At 35.8% G+C, this 21,662-nt stretch overlaps 1 protein-coding gene across 2 annotated transcripts in view; it reads right to left on the reverse strand.

Annotated features, from left to right (window-relative positions):
* Positions 1-21,662, reverse strand: part of PBX3 (PBX homeobox 3) — a 211,234-nt gene that overhangs the window by 35,940 nt on the left and 153,632 nt on the right. For both annotated transcript variants that reach the window (XM_063082133.1, XM_063082134.1), the window contains exons 3-5: positions 17,737-17,978; positions 6,160-6,350; positions 416-551 (exon numbers count right to left, since the gene is read on the reverse strand). In XM_063082133.1, coding sequence (XP_062938203.1) covers positions 416-551; positions 6,160-6,350; positions 17,737-17,978 — 569 coding nt within the window. The remainder of the gene's footprint in view (positions 1-415; positions 552-6,159; positions 6,351-17,736; positions 17,979-21,662) is intronic.

The following is a 21,662-nucleotide window of genomic DNA, read 5'->3' on the forward strand; positions in this document are numbered from 1 at the left end:
TGGTGAATTCCTCAAAGCTTTCGCCAACGAGTTATATTAAATTCCCTTTCAGCAAGAAATAACTTGGTTTCTCACTGGAATAAGCTTACGTCAGTCCTCTAAATCGGGGAAACCAGGACTACGTGCCATTCACTGAATAGTCACCTAAGTGTAAACCGTGTCTCTTCCCACATTTATGTGCTCTCTCTAGAAGATTTATACTGGGGTTGGGGAGGGGGGGTGGTATCTTGATTCCTTGTCACTTAGGGTTTAAAAATATTATCTAAGATTTAAAATCTTGCAAAAAAAAAAAAAAAGGAATTATCTAGATTTTCTTTTATATTCTTTGACGATGGAACATTTGGATATGGAGTCTAATGTGAATGCCCTGTGGAAGGCAGGGTCCCTATAACAGAACCATGGGCTCTGCTCTCACCTGTGACACTGTGATGCTGCATTTCTTGGCCAGCTCCTCTTTGGCTTCTTCACTGGGGTAGGGGTTGCTGAGGTGTGAGTAAAAATATTCATTCAAGATTTCTGTGGCCTGTTTACTGAAGTTACGCCTTTTCCGTCTATGACCAGAGCAAAGAAAAGAACTAGAGTTATAATCAGCATTAACCAAAGAGGGATAGATTAATAAGGATCACAAAAAAAAATAGATTTCTATTTAAAAACATTTTTAGGGTCTAATTTATCACTATGATATGTAAACTATGTTCTAAACATCCTTCAAAGCACTATGCAACTCTTTTAAAGATGTAGGATCACTAAGAAAAATACTTATTAAAAGTAAAGCATAATTAATTTCATTTTTTGATTTATTTGACAAATATTTATTGAGGACCTAATGTGTTCTATGTATTCAGTGAAGATCCACCAGGAACAAAACAGACGAAGTCTACCAGCGAACTTATAGGAAACTGGAGGGCTAAAGGAGAGAGTAGAAAGGGGAAGACATGAGAGAAGTATCACAGAAATAAATAATTACAAATTATGGTGACTATATTGTCATGAAAGAAAAATATGAGGTATAATGAAATTATCTAAGAAGGAAAGATAACATAGATTCCGGAGTCAGGATAGATTTCCTTGGAGGAGTGACAGTTAATCTGAGACTTAGAGAATGTGTAGGAATCAGTTAAACAAAGAGTAGAGGAGAACAGGATTGGGCAGAGGAAATGGTCCTGAAATAATAGCAAAGAGCTTGGTAACTCTAAAGGGCAAGAGGAGGCTGGAGCACACTAAAAGACAGGAATGTGTGAGATGACTTTGGAAGAACGAGCAAGGGCCAGATAATAGAGGCTTAGCAGACCCCATAAGAATTTTTGGATTTTATTCTAAGTGCAATAGGAAGCTATTAAAGCTTTTAAGTTTCATGCTTTTAAAAGACTATTCTGACTGCTGAGAATAGTTTGAGGAGGGTATGAAAGGAAATGCAAAGGCCATTTAAGGAGATGACGGCACTGGTCCAAGTGAAGATGAAAGTAACTTGGCATAGGGTCAGAGCAATGAAAATAAGATTCAAGATCTGAAAGGTAAAAGTAATAGGACTTGATGACAGATTGGATGGGGAGAGTGAATAGGAGAGACAAAGGAAGGAAGGGGAAAAAAATACATCAAGAACTATTTCTGAACTTTTCTGCTTGAGCAAGTGCCTGGACTTAGATATGATGTCCTCATCAGGGAAAGAATGGGAGGAAAAATTCTTTGTTTTTGCTGGGGGTGGGGGAGGCGCAGAGTGTTAGAAGATCAATCATTTATATTTGAGTTTTGTTAGTAAGATTTTTAAAAATTCCAGCTGGAAATTAGGATTTGTCAGATTCCATTTTAGATTAGATACTGCAGTAATTGGAAAATACCTTCCCCAGATAATTTTCTTAATACTTTCTTCCAAATTCTTAATGATCTTCTCAATTGTGATATCCTACACTCAGAAAAGACACAGAGAGTTAGTAGACAGTTGCAAAGGTGTGCACCACATGAGATTCTTCTAGTTAAAATGATGTCACTAACATAGCAGGTTAAGTACGTGATCTGTGTTTCAACATTAAGGGAGAGTCAAGGGAACGAGAAATCTAGATTTAATCAAAACATCTCAGGTTTCAGTTCAGAAATTTCTATGGAGAGTGAAACCATAGTTTCCTGTGGGATGAAGATGAGATTCAACATCTATTTGGGAATTAAAATCAATAGGATTTGATGATAAATTGGATGGGGGAGGTGGTGAGGGAAGACAGGGAAGGAAGAGAAATACATCAAGAAGAACAGTAATTAGCATTTTTTTTTTTTTTTCCGTCGTTTTTTCGTGACCGGCACTCAGCCAGTGAGTGCACCGGTCAGTCCTATATAGGATCCGAACCCGCGGCGGGAGGGTCGCCGCGCTCCCAGCGCAGCACTCTACCAGGTGCGCCACGGGCTCGGCCCTGTAATTAGCATTTTTGCAGGAGTCATGCATTGCTTGAAAAGGAAGACAAGGCTCTCAGGTGGGGGCACTTTGAAGAGGCACACTCTGAGTAGGCAGGTGGATGAGTAGGGTGGAAAAGGTCTAGAATAGATACTGAAAGTGTCAAACCTACAGGCATTACCTGGCCCACAGACATGACTTGTTGAGACCACACAGCAATAACCTGCTCATAAAAATCTAGGTTTCTGGCTTCTTATGAAAATCTGGAAGATCAGCCACCCCAGGTCCTTATTCTCGGAGGGCAGCTATAGGCTAAAGCTGAATGATGGCTATACCCTTAGATATGCACCCATCTGCTCCAACCCTCATTGCCCCTCTCTATATCCCAAATGCAGCCACGCCACTCAATTCCATTACATGAGGGTCTTCAAAAAGTTCAAATAAAAATTTGTATTATATTTTAAATCTATTTTTCCATGAACTATTTGAAGTACCCTCATATGTAAGCATGTGAGTTTCTGACTCCCAGCCTAAAACACGAAGCCCAGTAGCAAGGCCCAGGGTAGATGGGAATAGATGACACAAGGGCATTTCTTTGGGAAATGGGAACACGTGAAAGAAGAAACAAATCTAGGAAAGCAAAGAGAAGTTTGGCTCACATCAATTTTGCTACTGGGGTAGTTTTTAGCAAACATCAAAAAACCTCAGGGAAAAAATTTATGGGCAGAACAGAACACCTCACCAGACATTCTGGCTGTGTCCAAAATATAGCACTTCTACTAGAGGAGCAGAAAGACCTACACAAATTTATTGTTAAATGTTTTGCACCGGTACATGCTTCAGCTCGTCCAATTATCAAGAAAATGTGAGCATGACCTACAGAAAGCCAGAGTAAGCAAGGGAATCATATATCTGAATGAGCAAGTTTGCCTAGAGCAGAACAACCTTGGCTTCTCAGTGAAGAGGGCTTGCTAAGAGGCACTGCAAGGATAGATGGAACCAAAGCTCAGTATTTGCATTCACTTGAAGGCATAGGAGAGAATTTGGTCTTACACATTATTTATTTTTAGAAAGACATCCTGTAGAAAATGCCCATTAAGCATTTCCCCTCAGTTTCACTCCCTCTAGGGTTCACCACAGTCTAAATGGCTATGCCTCAGGCCAGTGTGCAGTGGCATGTCAGTCCCAGGACTGTATCCCATCAGCATCACAACATTACTAACAGCAGTCTCTGTGGGAGAAGGGACTCTGCTCCAAGCTCTGCTCACTCTAGGCTATTAACATACTTTCTCCTCATGGAAGAAAAATAAATCATTTAGGTGTATACATTATGAATGCAGTTATGTAAGAAGTAAGCACGTATGTTGACAAGAATGGGAAAGTATCCACTGAAGTAAGGACAGCGATTGTGTTAGGAAGGATTGACAATTAAAAATATTTTTGTTTGTTTTCTGATGCTACCTCCCTAACTCTGATTTGAGCTATTAGAAGTATTAAGTGGAAATATTCATTCATCTAGTCAGTCAATAAATTATTCTTGTAGCTAGCCTATTACATATAAGCTGCTTGCTAGAATCATGAGGAATGCAAATGTCTTAACAGTTGCTTTCAATGACTTTGGGTTACTAGGAGAGAGAAGAAATATTCAAGAAAAACTATAAGAAAAGAGTCTGCATGACATTTGGTCTGGAGAATTGTATAAATGTGGTATCTGTGTTCAAGGAAGGCAAGGGTCGGTCCATTGGGGTAATTAAAGTGGGCTTTTTGAAGAGAGAGCACTTTGGCCAGGACTGAAAGGATGAACAAGGTCTCACTAGATCCAACAAATATGAGCACAAGCTCTATTCTGGGCTCCATTCCAGATATCCTCACAGATGACAACTCAATACTGGTGACCAACTTAGAGAGAGGGTTTGCTGTGGAAGACAGGGGAGTGAGTAGTTAAACAGAAGAAACAGACAAGACCAAGAGGCATTTAATTTCTGGGTGAAACACAGGAAAGAATGATTTAGTGATAAATAATAACACTGTAAGTGTTCAAACTCTGATCTAATTTCTGAGAATTAATACTTAGGAAATAATCCTAAAGATCAAAAAGGTTCAGTGCATAAAGATTTCCACTGAAACACTAGTCTGTCTAAAACAGTGCCCTTTCTCCATCATTTTCTCTCCCTTTTCCTTGCTTTATTTTTCTTCATAGCACTTATCACCCTGTTACATTTCATTATATTATTGAACAGAATACTGAAGTATTTGTTCACATGTTTACTGTCTGTTTCCTCAAGTACAATGTAAGCTCAATTGGGGCCAGTACTTCAACCTGTCTTTTTTACCACTCTATCCTCAGCACAAACATCTGTGGAAGGAAGGAAGGAAGGAAGGATGGAAGGATGGAAGGATGCAAGGATGGAAGGAAAGAAGGAAGAAAGAAGTTATAATGGAAATTAACAGGAACAACTTTAAATGTTCAAAATAAGGTAATGCTAAGTAAATTATTTAGTATATATGCATTTGGTAGACTTCAACTATCAAAAAGCTATTTAAAATTAGTGCTTATACTATATAAAAAATGTTTATGTATTCATGGTAAATTTCCTAAAAAACAGACGAAGTTATGCATATTGAACCATCATAAAAACATTTTTCAATAAGCCCCCAAAAATAAACAGTCAAAAATCCAGAAGGAAATATACTAAAACATTTATACTTTCTTTTTCAGGTAGTAAAAATGTGGTTGCCTTTTATCCCTCATCTTTCTATTCTATATATTTTCCAAATTTCCCATAGTGAGTTTGGCATTTTTTAAAGTCTTCACAACAACAAAATAAGTAATACAGGCAGGGACAGGTCATAGAAGGCCTTAAATGCCAGGTCAAGGAATGAGTTATCCAGCAAAGGAAAGCTACCCCAGTTTTCAAGCAGAGCAATCAGGGCATCATAGTGATGCTATAGAACAGAGAAGGGCTATGGAGGATGGGATGAAGGGGAGTAAGACTGGAGACAGAAAGACTAGCAGGAGAATACAATGGTAGTCCAAGCATGAAAGGATGAACAGGAACTGAGTAATATGAGAAAAGAGGAAAAGAAAGAGCTGGCATGAGAAACAATGAAAATGAAGCACTGGTGAACTCTAGTGACTAATTCAGTATGGAAGATGAGGGAACCAAAGGTGATACAGAGTTTTGCTTAACTAGGAAAACGGTGGTATGATTAGGTGGTAAGTGTTTCCTTAATTGGCTGTAAGGAAGAGCTCTGGCATGAAGACTCTTCCACACACTGCTTTCCAATTGAGAAGCTAACTTATTTTCTTAAGTAATGTGAGATTTAAATATCACTCCTGTCAGTATCCAAGAAGGGAGAAAGAAAAACAAAATACAAACTCCTTTCCAAAGCTGAAGATTGATCACAAGCTTTAGCAACGTCTGAGAAAATAAACCTTTGTTAAAATAGAATTACATGCAGAAAATTATCCTTAAAAATACTTTTTAGCATTGGACTTGAAAGGCTACATGTTCCTAAAGTCACTAGTAACAGTGCTAATTCTATCCATTTCCTGAGTCACTGCACTGGCAACTAACCGCACTGCCACTCCCAAATAAGAAAAGGGTTGACAGCATAGGCACCGTGAGGTGAATGACCTGTCCAGCATAGAGAAGAGCCTGTATAACCAAATTAAAGGAAAATCTAAGACCAACTGGTCACTTTTACAAAAAATACTACACAAGGACTCAAAAGGGGGAAAGAAAGCCATGCAACAGATTTACAGTCTCACATACCTGGCATCAAGGAACCTTGATCTTAGAATCATAACCGCTTCACAAGTGCTTTGTTTGAGCTGCATCTGAATGGAACTAAATTTTCGATGGATGATGCCTACCATTCTTTCAATCTCTTTTGGGGAAATGGGACGTGTTCTACTCTGTTCTCGGAGAAGGTTCATCACATGCGTAGTGAATTCATTACATGCCTGGAAAAGGAAAAAAAAAAAAAATCACTCCTTAGGAAAGTGATATTTTATATTATCACACCCAGACATTAACTTATGTGAATTCTCACCTCATTTGTGAACTCCAGTGGTCTTATACAGTGGGTAGGGTAAAATGAAAACTAAAACACTTGTGAAATGGTGGTGGTAGTTAGATGGGGCAGCAAGAATTCTGAAACTATGAATGGTCAGGCATGCAAGAAAAGATAGCACTCAACTGCCCTTCCCACCCACCCTTGCCCCAGTTCCACGATGAGATTTTCCCATTGGAGGATGCTCTCTACCAACTCCTAGATACAAGTATAAATATGTGTTAATTATTAATACTAAGTACCTCCTATTTTCTCTGGGATTTTACATTTATTCAACAATGTTTACTGAAAGACTACAAAGTTCAAACTCTTCTAAATGCTGTAAGGGACACAGAAATGAGAAAGAGTAGAACTGGCTTTCAGTGAGATAAAATTTATAAAAAACTCTCACACAAGGCAGTCAGTACAATGTCTAATAGGAAGATATTAATGAAGTGCTTCCTAAGTTCCAAGGAGGGAGTATTCTCATCTGGAGTTTTCAGGGTAAAAGTGATGTTTGGGCTTTAAAAAATGGGTAGAAGTCTTTGAAAGGTGGATAATGATGGAAGCCAGGAGGAATTTCAGGCACAAGAAGATCCCTAGAAACAATATGTAGCAAGTTCAGAGAATGGCTAGTAGAAATGAATATGTAGGGAAGAAGAAGGGACTTGAGTTTGAGCGAGCACATAAAGGGCCTTGTATGCCAAGCACTCAGATGACCTAACCTAGTATGATTAAGCTGTAGTGCAGGCCCTTATCGGATATAAGCCACTCCTGTAAAACAGTTCAACTCTTCAGGGGAGGGGCAGCAGAAAAATACGGATCAGATTTGGGTCTCAAACTTTTAGTTAATAATCCTCAGATGCTGTCTCTTTCAATTTACCTACATTCTTTTAGATCTACAAAACCATGTAACTGGGCCTACACTGAAATCCAGTACTGCATTGGTAAATAAATCATCAGTTAATACTCCGGAATAAAAAGAACGTCTTCTGGCATTTTCCTTAAAGAAGGCAGAACGAGAGATTCTATGTCTCACTGCACAAATGCCCCTGGTAGGGCGAGCAGACAGAACGATCACTGATGAAGGTTAAGACACATTTTGAAGCTATAATGATGTCCACTTCCCTGCAGATATCCTAAGCATTGTTCACATATAACACATGATGGTTTTTCTAACTGCTCATTAGAGAACTAACCTTTCAAGTACACTGGGTGTTTCACTTACTGTAAGCTTTTACAGAGCTTTTCTATAAATATTTCTAAGGTGAGGTAAGATGAGTCTTGCTTACCATTTATTTAAAGTTTTTTTTAAAAAGTTTTAAGTCTTAAGAAATTTTAAATTCCTTATGAGTAGTGACCCTACATTATACTTATGGGATTCTTCAGAGTGTAGAATTGTGCAATACATACAACAGGCATCCAATAAACATCTTCAGATTGGTGGCCTTTTATGCTATAATTCAAAAGTGAGAGTAAATATTGGTTAATATCCATAAATTCATTATCCCTGAACCATAAGTGAAGAATTCTTAACCTGCAGTCAATGGATAGGTTTAGATGTCTATGACCCCCTGAAATCCTATACAACTTGTTGTGCATACATGTATTTCTGAGGGGAGAATCTGTGGAGATTTCTTGTTTTTCTTTTCAGATTCTCAGACAGTCTATAACTATAAAAGGGTAATAATTATTGTCCTAGCTTATGACACAGTAAAACATTAAGAAAATTTGTAGACTAAAACCACAAGTTCTTCTACCTTTAAGGCAACAAAAATTCTAAAAAGTAAATTTAAGATTTTCCCCACTATATTGTCAACTTAAAATATCTTATGCCAAATGAAGACAAGTAGTCACCCTGTCAAGAAATACACGTACATATTTTTTTTCTTGAACTTTCCCTAAGGAGGTGTTTGGGAACTGCTGAGTTAACCAAAATTTTAAGACTTTCTTTTTTTTTTAAACAGGATTCTTCAGTATTTCTACACCAATATCCATAATAAATCTTCAAGGAGAAACAGTGTACCCAACTTTTACCAAATAATTTTTGCCACAAAACCTCATCTCTAAAGCAGTGCTATCTAATAAAAACATATTTTGTACCACATATGAAAACTTTTAATTCTCCAGTAGCCACATTTTAAAAAAATAAAAAGAATCAGGGGGAATTAATTTTAACAATATATTTTTTTTAACCAAACATACAAAAAATATCAATATTTCAACATGTAATCATTGTTTTTTAAAAAAACTGTTAATGAAGTATTTCATTCTCTTCTTTTGGTACCCTTTGAAATCCAGTACGTTATTCTACATCTCACTTCCGAGTAGCCAGACTTCAAGTGCTCACTAACTACATACGGCTGGTGGCTAACGCATTGAACGGCACAGCTCTAGAGCAACTTGAGGATCAATGTGCTCAGAAAAAACTCTTTGGGAAACGCTATTCTAGGTAACCACGCAGTCACACAAACACACAATAAAAGCCAGTTTCACTTAGGAACGTCCTTGATAAAGCAAGAGAAAGTATGCATCTTATTGCATCTCAGCCTTTGAGTATGTCTTCAATATTCTGCATGACAAAATAGGAAGCACACAAAAGGCATTTCTACTGCATATGGAAGGGCAACTATCTTGAGAAAAAGCACTTGTATGCTTAACTTGTGAGCTGAAGTCACTTTTTTCATGGAATACCATTTTTACTTGAAAACGAAATTGATAATTATGGTTATGTGGAGTTGGGTATTTGGCAGATATTTTCTCAAAAATGAACCAAGTGGGCCTGTCACATTGAGGAAAACTGTTGATAGAATGTGTACCAATGATAAAATTTGAAATTTCAAGTGAAAATCAGAATTTTGGAAAACTTGCATCCACCATCGTGAACTTAACAGTTTCCCAGGAGACTTTCTGATTGGTTCAGTGTTGATATTACTGAATATGATATTTTGACATTATATAATGAAATGTGTCAACATTTGGAAGATACATGTAATTCAGTGATCCAATACTTTTCAAGTGATCAATGCATTATGTTGATACATACATAAATATGCATACAAAAATATGCATAGGTAGAAGATCCATTCAAAGTATAAACTAGACCAACAGATTTTAGAGGAAAAGAGCATAAAAAGTTAATGACATGGTTTCAGATTTCACATTGCAACTAGCCTTTATAAAACTATGACTTGTCAAGTTTTGGAGTAATACCAAACAAGAATACCCACAATTACCTGAAAAGGCTACTAATTTACTTCTCTCTTTTCCAGTAACATATCTGTGTGATGCCAGATGTTTTCATATATCTCAACCATATGACAACAGATTGACTGCAGAAGCAGGTATGGAATCAAATGGGCTTCTACTAAGCCCAACATTAAAGAGTTTTGCAAAAATGTAAAAGCAATGCCATTGTTCTCACTAAATTTTGAGGTTTTTCGGAAAAATGATGTGTTTTCTTTTTAAGTTATTTGGGTTAACAATAACAGCTTGTTATTTTTAAATTAATTAATAAATACTTTAATTTTTCTAGTTTTAATTTCTATTATAATAAATATTGACAGATATAAGCCACCAAACAAAAGCTTTTAGGGGGACCTCCACTAATTTTTAAGAATATAAGTCCTAAAACTGGAAAGTTCAAGAACTGCTATACTGGAGTATAGAAGCATTTCTAATTTGCACACATAACATTGCTAATTCCTACAAACCTAGCTCATGTTATGGTATCATACATCTATGACAGGGCGTATGTCTTAGTAAATAATTCAAGATTCCTATGTAAGTGATACCTGAGATATGAGTGCTCTCTTAGTTTTTGTATGGCTGGATTTTAATCTCTTTAGAATGGATATTTGTCTATGATTTCCAAGAAGCAGTTAAAGGCTCGTATGAGGAAAAAAGGGTTAAAAGCAAACAAGTTTCTGCACCTAAAAACTCATAATTTCCTAAAACAGTTGCTGAAAATCTCACAATTTATTAAGTAAAGTCATCTATGAATACAAATGCTGATTTGCAATTTGGCAATAGCCCAACATTCACAGAATTCACATAGCTTTCCTTTAAACCAGTAGTTCATACATGATTAATTAGAACATCTCATTTATGTAGTGTGCACTTTAGCTCATTACTCTAAGTAAAATTCGTTAAGTATTTACACTTAGATAATTAAAACCTGGGTACACCCTTAAGAAAGATGCATATACTTTAGGCAAAGTGATTTTTTTCATTGATACCACTGAAAGTAAATTACAGTCTCTTAACAGCATCATCTGTTTCAGAGCAGAGCACAGTACTGACTCATCTCCTACTCCTTATAAGGTATACATTTTCAAAAAACATATAAATGCAGTGAGAACGATCAAATGATTGCGGAGTTGTTTGGAAGGGCCACCCAACCACATACTAGCATCAATGCTATTTATAATTTAGAATGCTCACTTCAGACATCTATCATATCCTCCATCATACCTATAAGACTTATTAAAATAGGCATTTGGAGAAATTTTTCACTGCCTTATTGTTTTTCCAAGTGAAATTGTCAGATAAGAATTTTCTGGTCAATGTCCATAATATAAATGCAAACACACCTCAGTTAATTAGAATATTTAGAAAATGGGGCTGCTGATTCCTTGAATTTTCTGATTGGAATATTGGCAGAAACCTCTTTTTCTTTTAATCTGTTGAAAACTATCTAGGATTCATTCTGTTTGTATATTTTAAAACATATATTGCAATAACATAGTTAATCTGATAAAAATATTTTCAAACAATTATGAGCCTTTCTCCTTGACATTTTTTCCTTTCTCCTTAAAAATCCAAACTAAGTAATAATTGAGGTTTTGAAGTATTTGGATTCTTGGTAGTGTTTTTTTGGTTTTCTTGGGTTTTTTTGGTTTTTTGCAGCTGGCCAGTTGATAGTGTCTTAATGATATTTTGGGGGGACTAATAAAATTTCCCCCTTTATATCCATACATATTTGGTTTACACACAAAACTAAAGTTCTCAGTGTTTTTTCAATTTTGTGATGATGTTGTTTTCAGTTGTGGATTCAAGATTCAATCCCTTTCTTGCCCTTTTAAGTTTATATCACTTAATGTAAAACTGTAAAATCAGACAGTGGGCAAGCACTGATTTTAGAAGAAGTTTTATAATAGTTCAGTGATCAGATTTAACAATTGAATTGGTCTTTTGTAATCGTTTACAGAAGTCGATTGTCGGCAACAGATCATAATAGCCCCTATTCTAAACTCCACTTTTGACAGAAAGAATAAACCTAAACATCTACTATAAGCAGATGCCCCTCAAATTTGCATTGCAACCATTTTCTTCATGTCTTCATAACCTTGCAAGCATCTGTGGTCTAATACTATAGATTTTGTATTTACTGAATGCTTACGAAATCAACAAATTCTTGTTTTAGGATAAAAGTCGACACTGAATGATTCTTTCTAAACCAACTAGAATGAGATCAATATGCCTAAAGAACAGCCAGAAAGGTGAAGTATTTGTCATACCTCAACACTTCTTATCTGATTCCATGGTTTAGGAACCTATTTCATGAGGGTTTTTTGTTTGGTTGGTTGATTTTTTTTTTTTTTTTAAGGGAAAGATCTAATTGGCTTTTAATCACAATTCATAAATCAGGGCAGCCATCACTCTACAAAATAGTATGAGAGCTCCCATTCACAATAGCAGAATCATGAGGGTTTTATATGGATTATATTATATAATGTATGTTAAGTTCTTTGCATAGAGTCTGGAACGCAATTAATATTCAATAAATGTCAGTTATTATTTACAATGAAAATGGCAATTTTATGAAATTCATATATTTTTTGTGTCATTATTCTGCAAGCAAGTCCATACTCTGATTACCTAATATAGTTCTGTTTTCTCTTTGTCTGAATAAATACAAACTCTACTTCCAAAGAAGTTGGGAGGAAGAAAAAGTATTCTTATAATTCATTCTATTAATAAAGTTTGTGGTCATAGATCAATTGGTACACAGAGCCAATAAACCAGTAACTTGTAGGAAAAGAAGGGAACAATCAAACACTCCTTCCAGCCAAGAAAAAGCCCTGTCATGAAAGCCAACAAGAAGTAAAATTCTTCCCTTGGAGCAGTGAATGATAAAGCCTTGCTTGGGAACATAAAATAGAAAGCTTACCTCAGGTAGCATCTTTTTGTCTATCCTGCTTAACTATTGAGAAGAAATAGCAAAATGGAATTAGGAGTTTGCAGACTCTGGTATGATAACATCAGTACCTTCTAATCTAAAAAAATAAAATTCCTTTACAAGCAAAGGCAATTTTGCCAGCAAATGTAAGCACATAATGTAGAGATTCTCAAAAAGTACAAGAACATGCCTTTACAGTGGTTTTGAGTCTGCACTCATTCTCCATTCCCCCAGCAGTCCCCTGCAATCGGTTAAATCTTCTACTAAATGGTACCTGATTGGTCTTGAGCACATTCAGTGCATATGCTTGGTTCCAGTGCTTTGCCTGATTTGGGGTGAATTCAAAAGACATCTGAATTCAGAAGGTAGGTTCCCAGATGCCTGGGAAGGGTTAGGACCCTTACAACACTTTTGCCTTCAGCAAAAAATGTATTTCAGTATAATTATAGTAGATAGCTTTCAACATGTCATCTGTATTATAGCAGCTGTAAATTATGAAGTGAATTTCCTGTGTACAAGCATTTCTTCTGGTACAAGCAAAAGTGGGAGAGCTGCATAGAGCATGATGTATCTTCTCCTTTTTAACTGAGAACAAACCTTGAAGTCAAATCTCATCTACAAAAACCAGCATGTCCATTTCTTCTTGGTAGAGAGGTGGAGGAACCAAGAAAGACCACCTCAATTTGAAGGCCTTCCATTCTTAAAAACAAGGGTTCCTATGACCTTTGGCTTAAGTTCACTAGGAATTCACCTAGAATAGTTGGGCCTTTAATCATAAGAATATATTTGAAAGGAACTCTTCAAAACTTTTAGCTAATGAACGAGAAGCAAGAGAAGCAACCAGGTTTGTCTCTCAGCTAAACAGCGAGGCAATGCACCCAAGATGAAGTATTGTAAGACAGTTCGCTGCAAGCTCTGGAAAATTATCATATTCTTGCTGGGTGCCAGAGTCAATAAGAGAAAAGTGAAATAGATTTGTTTCCCTTTGGGTAGTAATAATATTCATAACCTTACTCTAATATATATTCCACACTTAAAGTTTCAAAAATGTTTATGAGTGAATTTAGATGGTTATCAAGAATCATTAAATCTGAGCCTATAAAATAGAGGCATATGTCGAAGAATACTTTCTGTGGGGGAAAAAGAAAGGATTTTAAAGACAATACTATCCCTAAAATACACACATAAAGCTGAGCCTTGCAGCTTGGATTTAATTTTGTTCAAACTATAGCTTTAGTCTGCTTAGCTTTATAAATGTGGCTATGCTTATAAGGTACTTTAATTTACTACAGTGGTGGTGTTTGTTAATTTTATGGCAATCTAAATCTAAATAGGCTTCAGATACATTTTCATTACAGCTTCACTGCAAAACACAGCAAGAGTGAATAACTCTGAGATTCCAATGTAGTTTATTTCTTTTAGTAAGAGACTCAAAACAATTTTCTGACAAAGCCTGTGTCAACACACATGTTCTTTCAATTCACTCAGAGCTTTCTGTCACTCAGAGTACCCACGTTCACTTTTAGGAGGAAAAATATAATTTCTGAAAAGTGATTAAAAATACAGTTGACCCTTGAACAACATGAGTTTGAGCTGCATGGGTCCACTTATATGTAGATTTTTTTCAATAAATATATTGGAAAATTTTGGAGACTTCTTTTCTCTAGCTTTTTTTCCTCTCTCAAGCTTACTTTATTGTAAGAATACAGTATGTAATACATATAACATACAAAATTGTGTTAATTGACTGTTATTGGTAAGGCTTCCAGTCAACAGCAGGCCATTAGTAAAGTTTTGGGGGAGTCAAAAATTGTACATAAATTTTCAACTGTGCAGAAGGTCAGCGCCTCTAACTGCCATGTTGTTCAAGGGTCAACTGTAGTTGTTTTTCTATCTGCTCTGTTCCCATTTCAAATGCAATCCAACATGGGCCAACTGAAGAAAACTAGAATATACCTAAATTATTTTCCAATTCTACATGGGTGGCAGCATAATCCAAAGGAAAAGGAAGGCATACTGTCAGAAACTGGTTTCAATGCCTGATTCTGAACGCTAGTAGATGTGTGACATTGGACAAATCATTTAACCTCTCTGAGTCTCATTTTCTCATCTATAAAATGCAAATTACAATAACAGCTATTTTAGAAATACCACCCCTTCACCTCACATAGCTTTGTTTAGCCTTTCTAGTGACACCAAAGCATATCTCTAAAAGGTCATTCTCAAGTAAAGCCCTTGTACCCTAAAGAATTGAAAGGAAAAGTTGACTGTTTTGTGTTAAAACTTACTGATCCTAATAACTTAGAAGAACTACTGATAGAAGAGCTATAAAAGGCAGCCAGCCCCAAAGACAACTCAAGAAGATTAAATATTGCTTCATCATTTCTAAAACAATTCAGAACCTATGGGAGAAAATCTGTAAATTAAAATTCTGCTGAATCTGCCAATTAGTCATCATATCCCATCTATTTATTTGTCCAGAATACTGCATAGATTTCATGTATTGATATTTTTCCTTCTGAAAGTTAAAAATGAGAGAGGAAATATAAAGTTAAATGGATATTAGGCTACTGACTACATCCAGAAACAAGATTCATGATCACACTTTAAAATCATTATTTCTCAATTTGATATTTAACAAAACACGCCATAATGTAGATTAATTCATGAACTTGTATGTACATGTGTATTTTTAAAGAAAAAACAAAACAAAAAATCTGGTGATTTGATTCTATTATTAGCTGGGATTAAGGCTACTAAAAATCTCACAGGAATTTTCTAGGGCTTTTCTAAAACAATGAGGCTCAGGAGGACCTTGCCATTGACTGATACCAGCTTCACTCAACTTCCAACAAGACCATATGGAGAAAGCAAGGAGGCAGGTGTAAAGAAACTGCTCAGAAGATAGCAAGGAATGACCTTCATTCCTTGGCCAAAAGAGTCGACCATTTGGCTCCTAATACTATACGTCTTTCCATGCAAGGTGACTGGTGGCCTTTACCTAGTAAATATGTATAGATGTATTTAACATAAAGTCATGCAATTAGGATTATATTACAATTTGGAACTATCTCCTACTGTTTATGCTCAAGGCAACCTTTTCAATGATGACTTATTTTGTTTACTCTCAATTATTTTTATGTCAAATCAGAAAGCTGAACTTTTTTCATGTATATACACAAGGTAATTTTTCCAAAATTCTTATTTGCACATTTTCCATCAAAAGTTATTCCTACAAATGAGACTGGAGATATAGTTTTAGATCCCAGAAAGTCCCATTCAGGAAAAAAAAAAATCTTATAATATTAATTTACATTGCATTTTAACATAAAACTACATAAATCTTTCTATCCTCCCTCAAAACACACTCACCTCTGGGACAGAATTCAACATTTCTTTAATATCATCATATGCAGAATATTAAAAAAAGCAATGGAGAAAAAATAACATAAGTGTATACAACTGAAACTGTACAGGGAAATTAGAAGAAAAATTAGTACTAAAACTGACCAGGGTTGCCAGGGACTAGTGGGGAGGGAGAGATGGTGGGAGACAGGGATGAATAACACAGGATCTTTAGGGCAGTAAAAATACTACGTATGATGAACCTATAATGGTGGATACATGCCATTATATATAATGCACAACACCAAGAATAAATCCTAATGTAAACTATAGACTTTGGGTGATAATGATGTATCAATGTAGGTTCATCCACTGTACCAAATGTACCACTCTGGCGTGGGATGCTGATAATGGGGGAGGCTTGCATGTGTTGGGGTAGGGGGCTAGATGGAAAACCTCCATAGCTTCCTCTCAAATTTGCTGTGAACCTAAAACTGCTCTAAAAAGATAATCTTTAAAAAAAAAAAAAAAGCCTCACCACATTCCTCACTTCACACTAAAGTATACATACTTTAAAAAGTACCTGCGCCTACACAAAAATATTTATGGGTGAATTTACATGATGTCTAAGACTTGCTTTAAAATTCTCCAACAAAAAAGGGAGGTGGGGAGACAAAATAAGATTGGCAAAATATTGATAATTGTTTATCTGAGTGATGGGTATCTAGTGGACTCTTAATTTTAGGTGAAACCCTATGAAATAGTCAACTGTTTTTGACCCCAAAACAAGGAAATTTCATAGGATTCAATCTTATACTATTCCCTTTATTTTTGTGTACACTCAAAAGTTCCTTAACATTTTTATTACCTTGAGAATTTTTATCAAATGAGAATTCCTCAAACTAAGCAGTTTTTTAGCCTTAAACTAACTACTAAAGGATATTTTAAATGAACTATCAACATTTTACCTTAGTACATTGAACGTAAAACTCACTAATGTTTCCTCACGTTTTAACACCTCTTAAGTTTGGAAGCATTTTCCAATCAATAACACATTATAGTTAAATTGGCAGTGTTAATTTTTTCTTGGTGGTACATAAAACAATGATGCAGCTTAAAATCAAAGATATCTTAGATTCAATAAAGTATGGTTAATATAATTGCTGAAAACAGGGTTTTTAATCCATATTCTCTTTCTAATCAGGAATTTAACATGAAATGCTTGTATTCCCTGTCCTGGGGTACCCATAATTATCCTGGGAGATCTTATCCTCAAAGAAACAGGCAAGAACCTGCTTACTTTGTGCAGTTAGCTTGCTCCACGATCCATAAGAATTAATTCCTAGGAGGATTCTGGAGCTCACAGCATAGGAGGTAAAAGCTTACTATGCACCATTTCCCCTTAAAAGTTTTAAAGCTTATGAACAAGGCCAGTGCATAAATGTTAATTATACAGAGCTCTGAAGAGCACCAAATGGTGAGCTTAGAGGGGAAGAATGGCTGAAGGTATGGTAGTAAAGGCACATGAATGTGAGGAATGAATAAAACTAAAACAAGTAGATGGGATAACATAGGTTTAGTTTTACCCCCGAAATCTCGAAGGGTCCTCTTTTCATGAATTCATTAAGTCACTTGGATTTTTGCATTGACCTTATTTATTTTGCTCCTTGTGTTAACACCTTCCCCTCACAGCCCTCGGAATTGGTTAGCAAGGTCTAACAGAAGAGCAATAGAGGGTTTGTGCAGGACTATGAGAGTGGCGGCTGCTGACCTGTTCATATTTCTCCAGTTCTGTGTGATAGATTTGTCTGATCTGGGTCAATTTGGCTCTGTAATCTGAGTGTTCAATAGAGTTATCTGAAGAACCTCCAGAGGCTGCCGCGGCTGCAGCTGCTGCCGCCGATCCCCCACCTTTCTCAGGACCTGAAACCCCTTCTGCCAAAAGCATATTGTCCAGTCTCATTAGCTGGGGATCGGGAGGGTCCTCCTCCTGGGCTCCTCTGATGCTGAGACCTTCAAGGAAAGAGAGACAGAGAAGAAGCGAGAAACAGAGGACAAACAGTGTGAGTATTTTGTTTATTTGAGAAAATATCAAACAACATCAGTGTACTACAATTCATGTCGAAAACTTCATTGTTGACATCGATCAATAAGCTTGAATAAGCATGAAAATTATTTTCAAGATAACATTTACATGCATCCTAGAATTTTTAATATCTCCCCACTCAATTTATCCCAGATTGGATCTTTAGAAAAAGGTAACCCTGGCTTCTAGGAATATTCTAACCATCTAGCCTTTGCAGATTTAGATGATTTAAGCATAAAATGAGAAGGGACCAAAAAATTGGGGGTTTTAAGAAAATAATCCCAGAGATATAAAACAAACTCATCAAAAGGTGGTTATTCTGGGCCGGCCCCATGGTGCACTCGGGAGAGTGCGGCGCTGGGAGCACAGTGGCGCTCCCGCCGCGGGTTCGGATCCTATATAGGGATGGCCAGTGCGCTCACTGGCTGGGCGCAGTGCGGCTGGTCACAAAAAGGACAAAAAAAAAAAAAAAAAAAAAAGGTGGTTATTCTGTCTCTCTGTATAGCTGGAAAAACAATTAAAATTCACATAAAATGATTAATTCACAAGCAATAACCAAAAATTAGGAAATAAACAGGATTATATGGGCTTTCCCATCATGTAGTATCAGAAAAGAAATACATATATTATATAGTAATTAGCTATATTTAAATATATATATTATTAAACAAATGGTTTTTTGGTTTTGTTTTGTTTTTTGGTAGCTGGCTGGTATGGGGATTTGAATACCTAAATGAATGCTGTTAAGTAAATTGCCCACAAACTACAAAACCAGTATACTAAACAAAGTATTAAAAATGTGCCACTGACATGGCAATACAGTGCTGGGCAGAGTAGTCTCAATCTAATTTTGCTTTTAAATCAGGAACTTCCTAAGTGATGCCCAGTCAGCAACCTCTTCTGAGTCCTATAGATCACAGCTGACAATTCATAGGTTTAATCAGGTCACACAGGCTTTCTGCCAAGATGTTTTCAACACACAGAAGACAAAGTTTTAAAATAATTATCATGGTATAAAAAGCACTGGAGTCATGACAGCTCAAAATCAGCATTTTCATTAATGTGTAACATAATCTAAAATATCCCAGCCCAATTAACCTCTGTAAATCTGTTTAAAAGCAGATTCCCCACACTAGCTACAAGGTTTCTTGGGGAAGGGGGAGGAAGTTGGCATCTTGTATGTTTGCATTTGGATTCTGCCTTTTGCTTCTGTGCCTGTTGTTGTTTATCCACAATGGTGCACACTCTCTGTCTTGTGTAACTTACATGACAGCAACATCTATAAACTGCCAAGTACTCAACTGATCACCAGCTCTGTGATTTTATATGCTAACCTAAAACTACCATCAATTCTTTTAAGAACAGATTTCATTCCTAAATGTCCTGAATTACACCCACAGTGTGATAGAGCTCTTGGTTGGCTTAACTAAAACGCACAATTTTAATTTCTTCCCCCCAAATACTTTAAAGCTATCACTTTCATTTAAAAACATACTTCTGAATAATTTCAACTGGATAATAAAACTAACGTACCATAATTTTAAATTATATCTGTTGCCTGTTGAGAAGCAAATAAAGGTTTGAAAACTACAATATAGTAAAAGACAATAAATTCATTTAGGAAAACAAAAAATTCTCTTATAAGGTAAAATCTGTATCAGAATATTGCTGATAATTAATGATAGAGATGTGTTTGCTATTTCTTCTAGAACTAGAAGAAACTGCCTAATATTTTTCTAGAACTGCCACATATTGGTTATAACATCTTTGATTTTCCTTTCTAGTTCTTTGTTAAAACGTTGAAATCTCATGGCCTGGACATGCTTGTAGTTCACATACCAAATTTTTTTGTGCATTTGGCATGCAGCGAGGGCTTACTGAGTACTTATCTTGTACTTTGGGTCCTGTTTCATTTTATATTATATGTTTGGGAGTTCCTTAAGGTTTTTTCCATTTTAGACAAGATTGGGTGTGTTCAAGGTTGTATGGCTGTAGACAAGTTTTTCCTTTTTAAACTAAAATTTTCGCTCATATTTTTGTTTGTTGTTTCTTTTTTGTATTTACACAAAACTGGCGCTTTGCCTAGAAATGCGTTTTTTATCTACCTTCAAGGTTCTCCTGGGTTTCTAGTTGTCCTCTTGTATTAAACACATTGATCTTTTCCCTATGAACATGTAATGAGGTTCTTTAATAGTATATCAACATACACAGTTGAAATCATTGCACTTCCCTGCACAAGTGTGGCAAACAAGAGAAGATGCTCCATGACTAATACAAGGAAGCAGACCGTAAAGGGGACAGAAGGAAATTCATCAAGAAGAAATGCAAAAAGTATGTATTTTCAGCTAGTATAACATTTTCTTCTTGTGATGAATAATACCTTACTTCTAAACTCATAAGTAACTCAACACTTAAATGTTTGCCTCAAAAGCAGAAAAAATGTTTTAATGCAATCCTACTGTATTTACTTAAATTACATGCATCAACTCTCATCAGAAAAATCATTTACTGACAAAAAGCTCATACTCCCCTGGATGAAAACTACTAGAGTACTTTGTAATTAGGTAGCATCAAGAAGGCTATTTATCAATAATGAAGTCATTTTCATAACTATAGTTTGAAAAGTGAATTGAATTTTTTTCTCTAATAAGCAAAGTAATGATTACAGGATCTCTAAATAACAAAAGCTGGTTTCCAAAATTATTGTCAATTTGAATATTTCCATTTATTTTCTGACTTTACATTCAAGTTACTATTTTATTCCTTATTGTACCTATCTATCCATTCACTATTACTTAGTTTACTAACCTTCCAAACTCACACATGGCTTCCAATCATAGCACCTACTCCTCTGGGCAACTCAAAACATTTTAACAAGCCTAAACTTTGCGAGGGCCAGAATGAATTGAATTGAACTCTGTGGTTATTAAAAGATTTTGATATCCTCAAATTGAAACTTGCTAAAACAATTTTAAAATTGGTTATTCTTGTTTTTAATTCAAAATATTATGTATGCTGGAGCATACATATATAAAGTTTTACATCTTAGCTCTTTGGTCATCACAGCATTATAAAGTTTAAAAAAAAACAACACTACTTGCAATCGACTTATAACCACAACATTCATTTTGGTATCCCTGAGATTTAGACAAATCATACAAACACAGTAAAACATTGTTTAACAATGAACTTGGCTTTGTTATAAGCCCACAGTTTCTGCGTATCTTTCAGCAAATCCTAATTAGCTGTCTTTCAACATGCAGTGCACCTGCCCCACAGATAATGGGAGCGAGCATCTGCATAGACGACTGCATTCGGAGGGCAATAAATAAATTACAGGTCAAAATTATTACAAAGCTTTCTCCGAATAAATGCATACCCTTCACAATACTAAGCTGCAGATGTGAAAAGTACCTAAAGCCCACTCAAATGGTATGATTACGGGGCTGTTTGAGTTTAATAATCTGACTGTAATTCAAGCATTTTCAACAGCTCATTATGGGTTCATTAATATATAGGCAAGCTTTTGAATTATAAATAAGCAGATTAGAAATCTGCATTGGATGAATTGTACAGTAGTAGCCTCTCTAACAGAACAATACTGTAACACA

Source organism: Cynocephalus volans, chromosome 17 (genome assembly GCF_027409185.1).
Source record: "Cynocephalus volans isolate mCynVol1 chromosome 17, mCynVol1.pri, whole genome shotgun sequence".
Taxonomy (NCBI): Eukaryota; Metazoa; Chordata; class Mammalia; order Dermoptera; family Cynocephalidae; genus Cynocephalus; species Cynocephalus volans.